Raw genomic sequence first — 15,896 nt, forward strand, 5'->3', positions numbered from 1 at the left:
ACTGGGCCCCCTAGGGGGGCTGCCGGACTTGGCTCAAGGGGGCAGGGTGCATTGGCAGAGGCCAATTCCACAGATCTGGATTCCCCAATAATATAACTCCTTGGCGCTGGGTCACAGCTAGCATCTCCTAGAGGGTAACAGCCCCATGTCCCATGCCCCACCCCGGAGCCAGCCCATCCTCTCACCCTGGGGTCAGATCAGACCCAGCACCCCCTGGAGGGGAAGGCCCCAAATCCCAAAAAGGCAGAGCCCCACACAAAGATTTTGAAGTACCTTTTATTTCTACAGCAACACTGGTAAATCCAGAGCGAACTCAGCAGGTGCCCCACCCCGCAAATGTCCCCCAACATGGGGACAGGCAGGTGGGTGAAGCAGTGAAGGCTCAGGGGCCCCCAGTGAGGGAAGGATTAGGAGGGACCCAGCTAGGCCCCTCTCAGGTTAGGGGGAGATTTTCCATAGCAGCCTCTCCCCCTGGCCCCCCTCGGAGGGCAGTAACAGTGCCCCCTCCCCGCTGAGGCACAGCAGCGGTTGGGGACTATGCCTGTGTCCAGTGGCGGAGTAAAAAGATGTGACAGGCTGGAGCGGGAAATGAATTGTGCAACAGCGCTATCTCCATTCCTGCCCCCCAGGCCCCAGAGGGGCTAGTGTTTTCCAGTGTAAGGTGCAGGCTTTAGCTAGGAGGAAATGAGACACACCCCCCCTCCCCGCCACAGCAGTGGAATTAGTGTTGAAAGGCTGGGGGGGAGCGGGGTGTCACCAGCTTGCACCAGGACCATGCAAACCAGGGGGATGGTAGTGACTCGCCAGTCTCCTTCAGTAAGGAGGGTTTGCCCCCTGCTGTGGGGCAGAGAGGATTCTGGGTAGGTGGGGGATGCGGAGAAGGTGAGGGGAAGACAGCTCAGAGGAGCTAGATACTGAGGGGCAGCAGCAGCTGCGTCTGAAGGGACAAAGGGGGAGGGATTTCCCAGCTGGTCTGGGGGCAGCATGGAGCAAAGGGGGGCTCCCACCAGAGGGGACTCCCTGAGAACAAAACATAAATACAAAGGAAAAACGAGGTGATCTGTGACCCAGGAGTGAGGGGGGCAGATGTAACTCACCTCCTGCTCCCCTTCTCCAACCCAGCAGCGGAGTTCCAGAGGTTTCCTCCTGAACGCCCCCTCCACACCTCCCCACCAGCCCCACAGACAAGTCTCCCCATCCCATCCAAGCATCAGATCCCCAGCCCGAGGGGTGACGGCAGCTCGGGGCAGCTAAGGGGGTGGGGCTGGGGGATGAAGGGGTGCCCCCCCCAACAGGGAATTATCCCTACAGCAGCATGTGAGCGAGTGGCCTGAGATCCCAGAGCAGGAGGGGCCAGGCCGTGCCACGCGGAGGGTGGGGAGCCCCTAGTCTCTATGCAGGGAGTACGGCCCTCCCCCGTCACTACACACTGGGTGGAGAGGGGAGCCAGCCAATGGAGGTGTAACAGCAGGGGTTGTCTCCTCTACTCTGGCCCACGGGGCTTGTGGGGGTGTCCGTGGGTGTCTGGGGGGGGCCGGGGTCACCCCAGCAAGGAGCTGCGTCTGGACAGGTCCACAGTGCTGGAGCTCAGGCCCCGGCTCTCGGTGAGGCTGCTGCTGGTTGGCTGCAGGGACAGAGACGTGGGGTGGGGGGGTTAGTCAGGGCTCACTCCCTTAGAGAGGGGGGAAGCTGGGCAGGGGAAGGTGTCAAGGCCTGAGGCAGGAGATGGGGACTCCTGTGACCCCTGCCTCTCCCCCTCCACATACATACAGGGGAACATTCAGAAAGAGTTCCCTACCCCCCACCCGAGCCCCCTGTGGGACCCCCTGGCCCTGAGGGCTGTAAGCTAGACATGGTCCTGTGGTGAGGAGGCTTGGGGGAAGTCAGTGCTGACAAGGGCTCAGTGGGGAGAGAAGTGCCTGGGCCGAGCAGGGAGTTCCCACCACGGGCAGATGCCCACACCTCCAGGGGTGTGTTTGCGTGTGGCCCCTTCCCCTCCCTGTGCGGGGAGGCCTGGCATAGGCCCAGTCCGGCATCCCCACAGCACCTGGGGTGCCCAGCTCAAGGGCATGACAAGGTTCCCTCCGCCAAGTTGTGACCAGCACCTACCCCCAGGGGACAGGGCTGCAGTAATGTTTGGGGGCAGCAGGCGGGGACACAAGGAGGGTGGCAAGCTAGAGGGGAGGGGCCCAAACTGCTCGTCCCCCCTTCTGCCCCTGCCCACTTCTCACCAGGCTCGACTCTTCCACGCTCTTGTTGAGGAAGTTCAGGGAACTGGCCCGTTTCATCCTGAAGAGGAAGAGAACAGAGTCCCAGTAGAGTCAGGGAGAGAACCCAGGAGTCTGGGCTCTAGTTCCCCCACCTATCCTCCCAGAGATAGAACCCAGGAGTTCTGCCCTCACCCCCCAAGGCACACATGGGCGGAGGCTGGCGAGGGGTAGAGTCCAATAGGGAGGGCTGGGAGGAAAGGGGACCCCCAAGACACACACAGACAGCTGGGCAGCGGCATAGTGGGGTTGAACTCACCCCAGGTTCCTGGGCTCCTGGGGGCTGCTCCCCTGCAGCTTCTTCACCAGCATCTCGCTGCTCCGGCGCAGGGCGTCCCGCAGCTTCCCAAAGGAGCCGCTCCGGCGCAGGACTCCAGAGCTATCCTGGGGGGCAGGACGAGTCACACAGGGACACCCCGACAGAACCCCCGATACTCCCCTGCCAGTACACCCCATCTGGGGCAGGGCTCTGGAGCAGGCCCTGGGGTGGGAGATGAGTTCTGTGGGGGGTATCCCCCATGTGATTCCCCCTTATCCCAAACACCCCTGATTTCCCCCCCCACGGCTCTGCTTGGGATGAGAGGAGGTGGGGCGATTGGGCCCCTGTGGCTGACCTGGGGGTGGGGGAGATGCCCAGTGGGGGCTGGGCCCTGTGAGGCTGACTGGGGGGAGGAGGGGGCGGGGAAGATGCCTGGTGGAGATAGCATGCTAAGTGGCCCCCGGCATTCTGGCCCTGCCTGTTGATCCCTGCCGCTGTCGCCGTGTGTCTCACCCCAGCCCATTCCGTGCCTATCCCGTCCGCGGGCTCGGGCCCGTTCTCAGCCTTGGCAGCACTGTTGCTCAGGCTCTCCCGGCTGGGCCGGCGCTCCGACCGGCCCCCATCCTTCAGCAGCTCCACCACCCTGGTCTGGCTGATGGCGTGCATGCCCTGTGGGGAGACCAGCAGCACCCGATTGTTCTCAGGGAAATGAAAGACACTCTTCTTTTTTAAAAATAAACCCCCTTAAAATGACATTTGACATCCTGGCAACCTGTGTTAAGGTTGGGAGGGGACTGGGAGCTAGGACTCCTGGGTTCCATCCATAACTCTGAGATGGGAGTTTCCTGCTTCCTGATTTCAATAATAATTAAAATCATTCCACTGTGGGGGAGACAGAGATCAGAACACTGCAACACAGAGAGAATCCAGGGGTCCTGGCTCCCAGCTCCCTGCTCTAACCCACTACACGCCCCCTTCCTTCCCAAGTGGGGTGGGGAAGGGAATTAGAGGAAACCAGTTCAGTCCCCTCTTCCCCCGGACCTGGTGATACCTGCTTGCGGGTTTTCATGGCACACTCCTCCAGCGTCTCGGCGGCCTCCAGCTTGCCCTGGCGCCGGTACAGAGCCCCCAGGCTCTTCAGGGTCGTGTTCACTGTGGGGCTGTGGGCAGGAGAGGGGACCCAGAGGGAGCGATAAGTACCAGTGTGCTGAGCAGACTGTGTGCACAGAGGAAACGGCTCAACCAACATAAAACAGGGACAGAGCTGGGGATAGCAGCCAGGACTCCTGGCTCCCACCTCACCTGTTCCAACCCACTAGACTCCCACTGACCCCCAGAGCAGGGATAGAACCCAGGAGTCCTGGCTCCCAGTCCCCCTTCCTCTAATTCCCAGACAGTTGCTGTGAGGGGGCGGAGCCTGACTGCTGGGCAGGGTGTAGGAGAGCACTGCCACCCTCCACTGGGGCTCTGGATGTTGCTCCCCCCGGAAGCTGAACTCACCTGTCCACCTTGCAAGCCTTGTACCAGCTGCCGTACTCCCTGTAGGGGACACTGTCCTTGCTCCTGTCCTGTGGGGGGCACAGACACACAGGATAGTCCCAGTCACTGTGCAGGGGGAGCAACCAGGGCAGGGTCCCCCCAGTACCCCACTGAGACCCCAGTCCCCCGACAGCCCTGCACTCCCATGCCCAGGTACCTTGCTCTCCTCGCGTTCCTCTGCATGCATCCAGATTGGCTTGTTCTCTCCTGCAGGGACAGACGGGGGTTGGGGGGGAGAGTGGGTTACAGTAGCGCTCCATCAATTCCTGCCCAGCACTGGGACACAGCTGCCTCTGGAGTGGGACTGCAAGGGGAGACCCCCCAACTGAGCGCCATCCCACTCCCTGCAGCACAGCGCCCCCTAGTGCCATACTGGGGTATTGGGGCCAGCCCTGACTGCAAGGGGAGCATGCCCCCCCAGCCCCCCGACTCACCATTGACTGAGCCAAACTCCTTCTCGTGCGCCCGAGTCAGGATCTCCTTGTACAGCGCCTCGGCCTCTTTGTACTTGCCCTGTTTCAGGTAGCAGGATGCCTGTAGGGCAGAGCCAGGGTCAGCATGGGCGTCTACTCAGGGACCCTGAGGGCAGGAAGGGCCGGGCACGGCGGGCTGTCTCTGTCCAAGCTGCTGGGCACAGACACACCTGGTGGTTCCCCTGGGCTACCCAGCTCTGGCCTGCACTGCCCAGTCTGGACACAAGGGGGCGAGGCTGGGCCAGGCAGTCTCCGAGGTGGGGGCAGCATTCTCTGCCTTCCCACGGGGCCTTTGCCCTCATCCCTTGAGAAGCCCAGAGCCCACATTCAGCTCTGGGGAAGGGCAGATGCTGCCCTTCGCCATCTGCAGGGGGAAACATAGGCACCCGAAAGGATGGGACCTGGGACCTGCACATGATCCCACCGAGTCAAAGGAGGAGCTAGAACCCAGGAGTCCGGGCTCCCCTACCCTGCCCGGCGTGCGTGTGCGGTGGCTGCCTGCCCTCGGCACCAGCTCTCACCAGGTTGTTCTTGGTCTTGGCGACGTTGGGGTCGTCGGGGCCCAGGCGGCTCTCGTAGATCTCCAGCGCCCGCCCATAGTAGTACTGCACTTCCTCCGCCTTGCCCTGGTTCTGGCACAGCAGCGCCAGGTTGTTCAGCTGCTTTGCCACGTCGGGGTGGAACCGGCCCAGCACCTGGGGGTGGGGGGACGATGACGAAGAGGGAAGTTTTGGCAATAGATTTGACAAAGCCTATGTGTGCCTCAGTTTCCCCTGCCCTTTCCCTGGCTACCTGGGGTGAGGGGAAGGGATGAAGCTGGCTCTCAGGGCAGGCTAAGAGATACAAGGGTGGGTGTTCGTCACCTAGCTGTCCGAGTGGAGTGAATGGGTCATTAAAAGGGCCATGAAAGAGAAAACCCAACAAGACAATGGCAAACCCAATCGCCAGGACACTGACTCCCAGCAACCAAGGGAGGGGTCCCCTGCCTCTCAGCAGGGAAGCGGAGCAGAGACCCCAGCTGGAGACCGGAGGGCTGGGAGGAGACAGGCTGGCTGCTGGACGGGGCCTGGGCACTCTCCCCTGAGGACTGACTGTCAGAGAGCGACAGAGCCTGGCAATGGGGTCGCTGCAGCCTGGCTGGGCTCTGGGCTGACCATCAGGCGTTACCTTCCTTTCCCTGAGCTAACCTGGGGGCTTCCCACACTGCGTCCCGGAGACCATGAACCCATGATGTCAGTGCATTAACCCCTGTAGAGTGGGCAAGTCTCCACCAGGAGCAGGGGGGCTGAGGGCCAGGCTCAGCAGGCAGGCAGGGAGGCCGCATGGCATGCCCTGGGGGAAGAGTGAGGCCCCTGGGCTCTGGCATGCTAAAGGGTTTCTCCAAGAGACTGTTCAAGAGCTGGGGGTGCAGCCCAGATCCTGTAGATCCAGGATAGGGGATCAAAAAGCACCCTGAGGACTCACCCAGCTCTGCCCCCAACTCACACGGCATCCCCTGCCCTGCCCAGATCACGCTGCACCGCCCTGCCGTCCCCCCAACTGCACCTGCTCCTGGGTTCCCCAGCCTGCTGCCCTGCCCGTACCACCCTCCGGCCCCATGACTCCACCCCCTCCTGTCCCTCCAAGCCCCCTCACTGACCTCACCCTCAGCTGTATCCCCTCTCGCAGACCCACCCAATGGCCACGCCCACTTGCCAGCCCCCACCAGCCTCCATCCATCCCCCCTTACTGATCTGCAGCTCATCCCTCACAGCCGTCCCCCAGCACTGCCCCCACCTTCTCGCGGATCTCCAGCGCTCTCTTGCACAGCGGCTCGGCCTCCTTGTACTTGCCCCTCTTGCCGTACAGCACAGCCAGGTTGTTCAGGGTGGCAGCCACCTGCGGGGGCAGAGGGGTGTCATCGTCCACCCTGCACAGCAGCCCCTGGCCACAGCTCCCCCCAGCAGGTCCCTGTGCGGCCCAGGGAGAGTTCAAGCTCTGTGGCACTTTCAGCCCCCCAGCCCTTGGGATGAGTCTGGGGTAACAGCGCAGTGCAGACCTGAGCCACCCACCTACAACACCCAGCCCTCCTGCTCTAGCCACCAGACTCCACTCCCTCAGCCAGGGACAGAACCCAGGAATCCTGGCTCCCAGCTCCCTTTGCTCGAATCACTACACCCCACTCCCCCCATCCCAGCCAGGGAGAGAACCCAGGGGTCCTGGCTCCCAGCCTCCACTCTAACCACTAAACCCCATTCCCCTCCCAGGGCTGGCAACAGAACCCCGGAGGAGTCCCAGCTCCCCCTGTTTAAGCCATTAGGCCTGACTCCCCTCTGTGAGCTGGGGATAGAACCCAGACGCCGTGACTCCCAGCCACCAGCCATGGCACACTCACAGCGGGGTGGTCCTTGCCCAGGGTCTTTTCCCGGATGGCCAGCGCGTCGTTGAGAAGATGAGCAGCCTCCTTGTACTTGTTCTGGTCCCTGTGGTGGGGGGATGGTCCCTGGTCAGACCCATGTGCTACGGGCATCCAGGCCTGGCCCTGAGGCTAGGGGCCCTGAGCACAGCCCTGGGGTGGGGGAGGCTCTCACTGTCCAAACCTAGCAGAGACCCCCATTTCCAAGGCCCACCTATTTATGGCCAAGGGGGATGGGTACTGCCAGGAACCGAGACCACCCAAACTCCAGTCAGACTGGGCGGGGCGGACTTTCTCACTGGCGCCAGATCAGAGCTGGTGCCTCTAGAGGGGAAAGACCTCCTGTCCCATTCCTTGCCCCCGTAAGCCAGCCAGTCCCTGCCCCTTGGTGCCAGATCAGAGCTGGCGCCCCCTAGAAGGGAATGGCCCCATATTCCATTCCCCAGACTCAGCCAGTCCCTGCCCTCTGGCACCGGATCAAAGCCAGTGCCCCCCAGAAGGGAAAGGCCCCATGTCCCAATCCCTGCCCCCTGGCACCAGGTCAGAGCTGGTGCCCCGTAGAGGTGAAAGGCCCTGTGTCCCATTCCCCACCTGTACACCAACGCCAGGATGTTGAGCATGGTGGCCACATCGGGGTGATCGTGGCCCGAGGTCTTCTCCAGGTCCTCCAGTGCCTGCTTGCAGAGCGGCACGGCCACCTCGTAGCGCCCCTGCGAGGCGTACTGGATCACCAGGTTGTGCAGTGTGCGTAGCCGCGCTGGGATCTCATAGCCCCCATGCTGGGCCGCAGCCTCCCCGCTGCCGGGCGTCGGCCCTGCAGGAGAGAGACGCCGTGAGGGCCCGTGGGCAGAGAGCCAGCCCCTGCCCTGCAGCGCTCACCTTGGCAGCCGGGCAGCTCACCTTGGCCCTGGTCGTCATCGCTGGGGAACAGGTCATCTAGCGAGTCCTTGGCTGCCTCCCCATTCTTCTCCTCCTGGGCAGGAAGAAGGCTATCAGGGCTGGAGCTTTCCCATGCCAGCCTGGGGAGCATGTGGGAGCCTAGCCCCACGCTGCTACTCTAATCACTAGACCTTGCTGCCCTCACAGAACCGCTGAGAGAACCCAGGAATCCTGGTTTCCTGCCCACCCTGCTCTAACCCACTAGACTCCACGCCTCCCTCAGAGCTGGGAGAGAACCCAGGAGTCCTGGCTCTGGGAGACGCACCGAGGGGGAGATGTCGTCATCAAACTTCTTAATCTGGTTCATGAACTCCAGGTGCTTCTTCTCCTCCTCCAGTTGTGCCACGGCCTGCTCGCTGCGCTGCAGCTTCTGCTGGGTGCCCGCCAGCTCGTCCCGCAGCCACTGGTTCTCCTGCACCAGGCGCCGCACCTGGGCCCGCAGCTTCTGCTTCTCCGACTCCACCGCGCTCAGGTGGCTCGACAGAGCGATGATCACCTGGGGGGATGTGAGATGGGGACAAGCCCCCTAGGCAACCACAGCCTGCCCCCCACAACCACAGCCCTCCCCTTATCCCCCGGCATCCACTGCCCACTGTGACTACAGCCCTCCCCCTTCCCCCTGGCACCCCTTTCCCCCCACAACTACAGCCCTCCCCCGGCATCCACTGCCTCCCATGACTACAGCCCTCCCCCTTCCCCCCTCAACTACAGCCCTCCCCCTTCCCCTCCACACCCCCTGACAGGCACCCACTGCCCCAACACCTGCCACTGCCTCCCTGCATTCCCCAGCCTCCACCCCCCCTCACCCTCCCCACTCCCCTTGCCCCACCACCAGCCTCCCTCTCCCCCACAGGAACCCTTTGTCCTCCTCCTCCACCCCACAGGCTCCACTGCCCCCCCCCCCCATCACAACTCCCCAAGAGCCCTGACACTACCCACAGGCCACATCTGATCCGGCGGGACGGGACGACTGTCTCTTTTCAGAGAGAAACTGGACTTGCCTCCAGGGTCATTCTGCCAGCAACATATCTGGCACTAGAACCCAGGAGTCCTGGTTCAAAGCCCCAGCCCTAACCCACTAGGTCCCAGAACTGGGTACCAAACCCAGGAATCCTGGCTCTCAGCCCCCCCGCCCTCAACAACTATAACAAATTCACATCCCTGAGCTGGGGCAGGAAGCCAGGTCCCCTGCAGGCCTCACCTGGGCCTCCCCCAGCCCCAGCTCAATGGCCTCCAAGGACTTGCGCACCAGGCTGGACTTCTCCTGCACAGCGCTGGCCTCGTGCTGCTTGTCCAGGCAGTTCCTGGTGTCCAGCAGGGTGGCCAGGATGGAGTGGTGCTCGCTGCGCAGCGTCTCCAGGCCTTGGATCACTGCCTTGGTGCCCAGCACGATCTCGTCCTGGCTCAGCTTCTCCTCTCGCGGGCACACCATGGTCGCCATGGCCGGGCTCCTGCGGGGAGTGGGCTATGAGACAGGGACCTGGCACAACTACACTCCCCCCAACACACATTCAGGGGCTTGGCACAACCACCCCTCAGAACGGAACCCAGGAGTCCTGGCTCCCAACCCTTCTGCTCTAACCACTAAACCCCACTCCCTCCGCCCCGCCCCCTGACATGGAAACAGAACCCAGGAGTCCTGGCTCCCAGCCCCCCCCCCCGCTCTAACCAGTAGACATCAGCCCCGCACCCTGCTCCCCAGACCTGGCAATAGAACCCAGGAATCCTGGCTCCCAACCCTCCTGCTCTAACCAGTAGACCCCGCCCCGACCTGGAAACAGAACCCAGGAATCCTGGCTCCCAGCCCCCCTGCTCTAACCACTAGACCTCACTCCCCTCCTAAAGCTAGACTAGAACCCTAGTCCTGACTCCCACCCTGACCCCCTGTACTCCCAAATGTAACCAATAGATGCCAATCCTTGATGCCCCCCCATGTCCCTTTAACTTCCTTGGATGCCCCTTGTGTCCCTTTAATTTCTAGCCTCACTCAGCTGGGGAGGGGAGTGTGTGGGGGAGATGCACGGGGGAAGGGGTGCAAGGGGGAATCTGGGGACGCATGGGGGAGGGGTACATGGGCTCCCTCATCTTTCTGGAATGACCCCTGGTTCCGCGGCTGCAGTTCCAGCCTCCCCCAGCAGGGGGCCGGCGGCCCAGACGATAGCGACGCAATGCGGTGCAGGCCGCACGCGCTGCTGAGCCAGCGGCTCCCTGCACAGCTCTGGGGTAGAATGGGACCCCAGTCACCCCCCTCGGGGCGGGAGAGACAGAGATCGTTCTCTGCCCCCACCTTCCCCCCAGCGGCCCCCCACATCTCCCCTCCCGACTCCCCACTGCACCTGGAAACTGTCCCAGCACTTTAGGCGCTAGAACTAGGGAGGGGGGCTGCTACTGCACCCCCAGGCTTGAAGTTTTTTCTATCATACAGAGGATTTAGTTTGGTTCAATGTCTCTCAGCACCCCCACTGTACAAATTGTTACGGCACCCCTCGTCAGCGCACCCCGCATCTCCCCCGAACACCCCACTGCTCCCCGAAACTGCCCCACTGCTCCCCTCATCTCCCCCGAACCTCCCACTGCTCCCCTCATCTGCCTCGACCCTACTGCACCTTGAAACTGCCCCACTGCTCCGCTCATCTCCCCCGACCCCACTGCACCTTGAAACTGCCCCACTGCTCCCCTCATCTCCCCCGAACCCCCCACTGCTCCGCTCATCTCCCCCGACCCCACTGCACCTTGAAACTGCCCCACTGCTCCCCTCATCTCCCCCGAACCCCCCACTGCTCCGCTCATCTCCGCCGACCCCACTGCACCTTGAAACTGCCCCACTGCTCCCCTCATCTCCCCCGAACCCCCCACTGCTCCGCTCATCTCCGCCGACCCCACTGCACCTTGAAACTGCCCCACTGCTCCCCTCATCTCCCCCGAGCCCCCCACTGCTCCCCTCATCTCCCCCGACCCCACTGCACCTTGAAACTGCCCCACTGCTCCCCTCATCTCCCCCGAACCCCCCACTGCTCCCCTCATCTGCCCCGACCCCACTGCACCTTGAAGCTTCCCCCACTGCTCCCCTCATCTCCCCCAAACCCCCCACTGCTCCCCTCATCTCTCCCCATCTCCACTGCACCCTCAAACTGCCCCAGCACATCCCGCATCTCTCTCCCCACCACACCTTGCCTAGTCCCCATCACCACGCCCAGCGCACTCTGGAGCTCCCCGGCGGGACAAGCTCTCCCCTACACACACCCCGGTGTCATTCTGAGACTCCCCCCGGACCCACCCCGGAGGACCTCGCAGCCCCCCAGGACATGCTCCCCTGGCCCTGAGATTGCCCCTCCCACCCACCTTATACCTCAGCGCCCCGTGCAATTCCCCCGGGCCCCTCTGCACCTCCACCCGCCGCGCCCCGGGCGCCCCCCTCGCTCCCCCGGCCCCGCCCGCGTCCTTCACCTGCCCCCGGCTGCCCAACCCGACGCGCTTGGTCCGCAATGCGCCCTCCGTGCCGCTGCCCCGCCTCCCCTGCAGCCGGAGCGAGCGGAGCGCCGGCCTCGGCACTGGCCGGGCAGACACGGGGGAACGCTGGCCCAACCCCCCGCCCCCCGCGCGCATCGCCCGGAGCCCTTCCAGATGTGCGGGAACCCACCCCAGTACCCCCAAACCACCTGAGACCATTCCAGATGTGCAGTAATCCCAACACCCCTCCCATACCACTAAGGGCCGTTCCAGATGTGCAGTAACCCTCCCCCACTGCACTCTCATACCTCTGGGTCCCTTCCAGGTGAGGAGAAGCCACCCCACAGGACTCGGGGCCAGGCCAGGGATGGTGTAATCCCCCTAGCCCCTCTGCCCTGCCAGACACTTCTCCCCTCAACACATACCCCAGAGCCGGGGCCACTCCAGATCTGAGAGCAACACCCTCCGTACCACATCGGGTCATTCCAGATCTGGAAGAAATCCCCCAATACCGCCCTCCCCGCACTGGCGAAGTCATTCCAGATGTGGACTCCCCTTTCCCCAACCCTAAATGTCATAGTCGCCTCCCCGCACCACCCAGGCCCATCCCAGAGGCGATGACCCCCAGCCCCTCTCCACCACGCTAGATGAACAAATTCCGCAATACCCCCTCCCGCCCGGGGCCATTCCAGATGTGTCCCCCTCCCAGCCCTTCCAGGTCCCCAGTGGATTCACACACACACAGAGCTCCCCCCCAATGTCCAGCCCTTCCAGGTCCCCAGTGGACTCTCACACAACCAGAGCCCCCCCCCAGTGTCCAGCCCTTTCAGGTCCCCAGTGGACTTTCACACACCAAGAGCCCCCCCAGTGTCCAGCCCTTCCAGGTCCCCAGTAGACTCACACACACCAAGAGGCCCCCCCCAGTGTCCAGCCCTTCCAGGTCCCCAGTGGACTCACACACCAAGAGCCCCCCCCCCCCCAAAGTCCAGCCCTTCCAGGTCCCCTGTGGATTCACACACACCAACAGCCCCCCCCAAAGTCCAGCCCTTCCAGGTCCCCAGTGGACTCTCACACACACCCAGAGCCCCCCCAACGTCCAGCCCGTGGACTCACACAAACACACACACCGGGTCCCCGCTGGACCCAGAGCCCCCCCCCCCAGCCCGACAAACACGGGCTGACCCCAGCGCCCTGCTAGACATTCCCCCTCCCCACACCTGAGTCCTGCCCCGTGTAGCCCCGCCCCTACCTGCTGCAGGCTCCGCCCCCTTCTCTCTCTCTCTCTCTCTCTCTCTCCCCTCCGGTCTCAGCTCCGACCTGCAGCTGCCGCCGGCCCCATCCCGCCCCGCCCCATCGCTACCCAGCAGCCTCCGCGGCCGTACCACGTGATCCCCCACACTGCCTGCTGTAAAGGGGAAGCGGCTGGCGGCGATTTAGTGTCTGGTGAGCAGAAAGCCAGCACCTTAAAGGGGAGGAGCAGAGCGTTAAAGGGAGGGGGCGGTAAAGGGGAGGTGTCCGCAGGGGGGCGGTGCACAGTTAAGAAAGATGGAGCTGGGTAGGAAAGGGCTGGGGGCCCGGACGCCTGGTTCGTCCCCAGCGCTGGGCAGGGAGTGGGGTCTAGTGGTTAGAGCGGGGGGGTTTCAGGGAGCCAGGCGGAGCAGGACTCCTGGGTTCTACCTACGGGACCGGCTAGCGCCACCCAGGCGCACGATGGCCGGGGGGGGGCAGTGCCCCCCTTGCGGGAGCAGTGGAGGGGGCAGGGGGCTGCAGGGAGAGGAAGGAGGGGCTCATGATTCAGGCAGGTGGAGTCTGCCTCTGCCACCGAGTTCCTGTGGGCTGCTGGGCCAGTCACTTCATCCAGACTTTAGTGATCACTAATGGTGTGTTCCTCGTTCTCTGGCCATCTGGCTTGAGCCCCTGAGGTCTGATCTGCAGAAGCGCCGAGCACTCACCGCTGCGCCAGAAGTCCGCGGGAGCTGGGCTTTGCACACACAAATGCCAAGTAATGCTGAACCAGGCGCTAGCTGTCTCCAGTGGGCACTCCAAATTAGTGGCAATTCTTGCCTTTCATCTGTCTGGGCCTCAGCTTGCCCTGTGGTACACAGGGATAATACCCCCCTCTCACCTCAGCAGGGTCTTGGGAAGATAAATTAATGTGCAGGGATCTTGAGTTCCCTTCTGGGCTCTGAAGAGGCGAGTACTTCAGTGTGCACAGACTTCTGCCTCATCCCCTCCAAACTGCCCCAGGCCTGTCTCTTTCCCAGCCTTGGGTCATCATCCCCCTACCATTCTTCTCAGCGAGCCAGGCCCAGTCTCCAGTTATCAGACTTCCTCTCCTAGTCCCCATCACAACCCCCAGCTCCCGGTTGCATTTTCATTTGCCCCAGCATGGTGGCATCAAAAGCAGGAGTCATAACCTTGTGGCACCAGGCCAGGCCAGTCCAAGTCCCAGTTTTCATCCTACCAGCCTCAGCCTCCTCCCAACCGCCCCAGCTCATTGGGCCAGTGTACTACTTCCTGCTCTCTACCCCACCCCCGCTCCAGCTCTTGGCCCCCTCTGCATTTGAATCAGGCAGCTTCCTCCTCTGTGGTGCCTGGGCAGACAGGTGGGGGAGCAGGGAGGTCATGGAGAGCACACGAAAGACAGGGCCCCTGCTCTCAATTCCAGCACCCAGCCTGCAGCAGCCCAGAGCAGCAATTATGGGGAAAGCCCTGCACCCCCAGGCTGGAGCCTGCTCAGGGTGGACTAAATCTGCCCAGAATGTAGCTGGAAAGCTTCTAGCAAGTTTACTGTGCAAACTGCAATTCTTCAAAGGTTTATAACTTGGCCAAATTTGGGCAGACTTCGAAGGGATGGCAGAAAGGACAGCCCTGGCACACAGGCCAGCCCCTGGCCAAGTTTCACCATGCAGAGTTCCTCTCCAGTTCCATCCTAGCCCTACTGCAACCCCATACCACCCCATGTACTCCAATGAAACCACTCTCACCCGGTCTCTAACGACCCCTTCTTAGCCAAAGCTCAGAACCAGTACTCCATCCTCATCACCCTTCAACTGGCAGCCGCCTTTGACACCATTGGCCATGCACCTCTTCTTGAAATCTTGTCCTCTCCTGGTTCCCCTCCTAACTCTCTAATCATTCCTTTAGTTTGTCCTTCAGAAGATCCCCCCACCCCACCTCTCCTGCTTTCTGTGGGCAATAGGGCTCTGCCCTTGGTCCCCTTCTCTCCTCCCTCTTCCCCTTAGTTCTGGGTAATCTCATCCGCAAACACAAATTGAACTACCATCTGTATGCTGCTGACTCACAGATCTGCCTCTCTGCTCCAGACCTGTCTCGTCCTGTCCACACTGAAATCCCAGCCTGTCTCTGCCATCACCTTGTGGCTGTCTAGCTCAACATGGCTAAAACAGAGTTTGCTACCCCCTCCCTGCTACCTCCTTGGTCAGTCACTGAGGACCCCATCACCATCTAGTCTAGGGGAGGGCAAACTATGGCCCGCAAGCCACATCCAGCCCGTCAGACCATTTAACCCAGCCCTCAGCTCCCGCTGGGGAGTGGGGTCAGGAGTTTGCCCCACTCCAGCCGGAGAGCAGGTTCGGAGGTTTGCCCCTCTCTGTGCGGCTCCCAAGAAGCAGCCGCCATGACCCCGCTCCAGCTCCCACGTAGTACGCAGAGGCATGGCAAGGTGGCTCTGCGCACTGCCCTGTCCGCAGGCACTGCCCTCGCAGCTCCCATTGGCCATGGTTCCCAGCCAATGGGAGCTGCAGGGGTGGCATCTGTGGACGGGGCAGCGCACAGAGCGGCCTGGCCGCGCCTCAGAGCCAGAGGGGGGACATGCTTCTGGGAGCTGCTTGCTGTAAGCGCCGCCCAGAGCCTGCACCCCTGAGCCTCCCTGCGCCCCAACAGCCTGTCCCATCTCTGATCCCCCTCCCACCCTCCGAACCCCTCAGTCCCAGCCCAGAGCCCCCTCCTGCACCCCAAACCCCTCATTCCCAGCCCCACCCCAGAGCCCTCACCCCCCGCACCCCGAACTCCTCATTTCTGGCTCCATCCCAGAGCCCGCACCCCAGCTGGAGCCCTCACACCCCTACCCCGTACCCAAACCCCCTGCCCCAGCCCTGATCACCCTACCACCCTCCGAACCCCTCGGTCCCAGCCTGGCGCTCCCTCCTGCACCCCAATCCCCTCACCCCCCCACGCACCCTGAACTCCTTATTTCTGGCCCCAACCCAGAGCCCGAACCCTCATTCCCCTCCCGCACTCCAGCCCAATTTCGTGAGCATTCATGGCCTGCCATACCATTTCCATACCCCAGTGTGGCCCAGGCCAAAAAGTTTGCCCATCCCTGATCTAGTCTGACCTCATGTACAGCACAAATTTCACCGTTTTCACCAGAGAATTTCACCATTACCCCTGTATTCAGCCCAATCACTTGTGTTTGACTAAAGCCTCTTCCAGAAAGGGGTACAGTCTGGATTTGAAGACACCAAGAGATTACGAATCCACCACTCACTCCGTTAATCAGCCTCTGGTTCCTTATTTCTAATGTGTCTGCCTTCAGCTTCTAGCCATTG

At 62.5% G+C, this 15,896-nt stretch overlaps 1 protein-coding gene across 6 annotated transcripts; it reads right to left on the reverse strand.

Moving 5' to 3' along the window:
- Positions 1–262: 262 nt before the first annotated feature.
- Positions 263–12,707, reverse strand: KLC2 (kinesin light chain 2). Of its 6 annotated transcripts, none has more exons than XM_037905260.2 (16): positions 12,572–12,707; positions 9,074–9,323; positions 8,138–8,368; positions 7,834–7,906; positions 7,525–7,747; positions 6,913–7,000; positions 6,315–6,416; positions 5,060–5,233; positions 4,500–4,599; positions 4,223–4,272; positions 4,027–4,094; positions 3,578–3,686; positions 3,040–3,195; positions 2,527–2,651; positions 2,232–2,289; positions 263–1,624 (listed from the first exon to the last, which is right to left on the reverse strand). In XM_037905260.2, the coding sequence occupies exons 2-16, from the start codon at positions 9,311–9,313 to the stop codon at positions 1,541–1,543; spliced, it is 1,881 nt and encodes a 626-aa protein (XP_037761188.1). In that variant the 5' UTR covers positions 9,314–9,323; positions 12,572–12,707; the 3' UTR covers positions 263–1,540. The 6 variants fall into 6 exon arrangements, 5 of the variants coding, with proteins under 5 accessions (XP_037761188.1, XP_043406362.1, XP_027674378.3 ...); XM_043550427.1 differs by lacking the exon at positions 12,572–12,707 and adding an exon at positions 12,436–12,535; XM_027818577.3 differs by lacking the exon at positions 12,572–12,707 and adding an exon at positions 11,748–11,810.
- Positions 12,708–15,896: the final 3,189 nt, after the last annotated feature.

Source organism: Chelonia mydas, chromosome 7, assembly GCF_015237465.2.
Source record: "Chelonia mydas isolate rCheMyd1 chromosome 7, rCheMyd1.pri.v2, whole genome shotgun sequence".
Classification (NCBI taxonomy): Eukaryota; Metazoa; Chordata; order Testudines; family Cheloniidae; genus Chelonia; species Chelonia mydas.